Source organism: Elephantulus edwardii, unplaced genomic scaffold (assembly GCF_000299155.1).
Source record: "Elephantulus edwardii isolate Elephantulus edwardi_28Jun2011 unplaced genomic scaffold, EleEdw1.0 scaffold00026, whole genome shotgun sequence".
Taxonomy (NCBI): Eukaryota; Metazoa; Chordata; class Mammalia; order Macroscelidea; family Macroscelididae; genus Elephantulus; species Elephantulus edwardii.
In genome coordinates, this window is record NW_006399776.1 from 13,893,868 (window position 1) to 13,895,018 (window position 1,151).

The following is a 1,151-nucleotide window of genomic DNA, read 5'->3' on the forward strand; positions in this document are numbered from 1 at the left end:
GGTTAGACCATGCCTAATTAGCATTCCCTTCTGGACCAGGATGTTCCTTTCAAAGGCGCATGGCGTTGGCGTGACGCATCCTCCATGCAGAGTTGTCCAGCAGGCAACACGCGCCACCGCTTCTGCCCTGCGCGCTGACAGGCGGTGGAGCGAACACCCCAGCGAGGCCCCGAGGGGCGTCACGGAGGCGGCAGCAGCGAAGGCCCTGCTTCCGCCGGCGCTCGCCGCACGCACGCGCACTGCGCCCAGCATGAGGGTCGCTGCTCTGATCAGGTAACTCAGCGCCCATGCTGCCTCCCACAACTTCTGCTAGCATTTCGTCCATCCTGGAGATGGACGGAAACTGCCGCTGGAGCAAAAAGAGAGGGCGACTCTGTATGAACCCCAAGTCGGGGACTCTGCTCTTGGCCACAGGAAAAGGCGGAGCTTTTGGTCTATTGCCCAGCCTCTCAGGTCCCCTAGACTGGGCTCCTCCTCTTTGCCTGTCACCACTACTCTGGTCATTAAGCTTGAGTGCACTTTGGGTTCACTCGGGGAGCTTTGAAAATCCTGTTTCTATTTCAGATTCCCCTAAGGCTGATGAGTTAGTTTGGATGCCGCTCGTCTTTGGATTTTTAAAATCTAACGGGCAACAAAGTTTTACGAGCCTCGGTTTTTATTTCACTTACTCAGCGATCTCCGTTTCTTTTGTTGTCCCTCCTCCCCATCTTCATCCTTTTTTAGAGTTCCCTTCAGACTTTTTGCTAAATCCTGCGTTCCTAGATCCTTCCCTACCTCTCTCCTAATTACCCTTGACCCTGTTTCACATGGTTTAGGCGCTACTCCTTCCCTTCTGTAACTTCTGTGAGGCTTGGAAGGTGAAACATGTTAATTGCTTACGATTTTACGATAGATCATTTTAAATAGTTTACAATATAAAGTATAACTAAATATTACAGTACAGGGAAAACAGTTTTGTTATCTTTACTTTGATAAGCACATTAACATGTTGTTGTTATGTGCCATCGAGTCGCCTGCGACTCATAGCGACCCTATGTACAACAGCCCTAAACTCCGCTCTGTCCTGTGCCAGTCGCACTGTCTCCGACACTCCCATCCCAATTATCCCAGTCACTGAATCAATCCACCTCATAGAGGGCCTTCCTCTGCTG

The 1,151-nt window shown here is 50.9% G+C and overlaps 1 protein-coding gene across 1 annotated transcript in view; it reads left to right on the plus strand.

The window, feature by feature from the left end:
* Positions 1-250: 250 nt before the first annotated feature.
* The window catches only part of DPH6 (diphthamine biosynthesis 6), a 205,158-nt gene continuing 204,257 nt past the window's right edge, over positions 251-1,151 (plus strand). The window contains exon 1 of the mRNA XM_006883043.1: positions 251-273. Within this exon, the coding sequence (XP_006883105.1) occupies positions 251-273 (23 nt within the window). The remainder of the gene's footprint in view (positions 274-1,151) is intronic.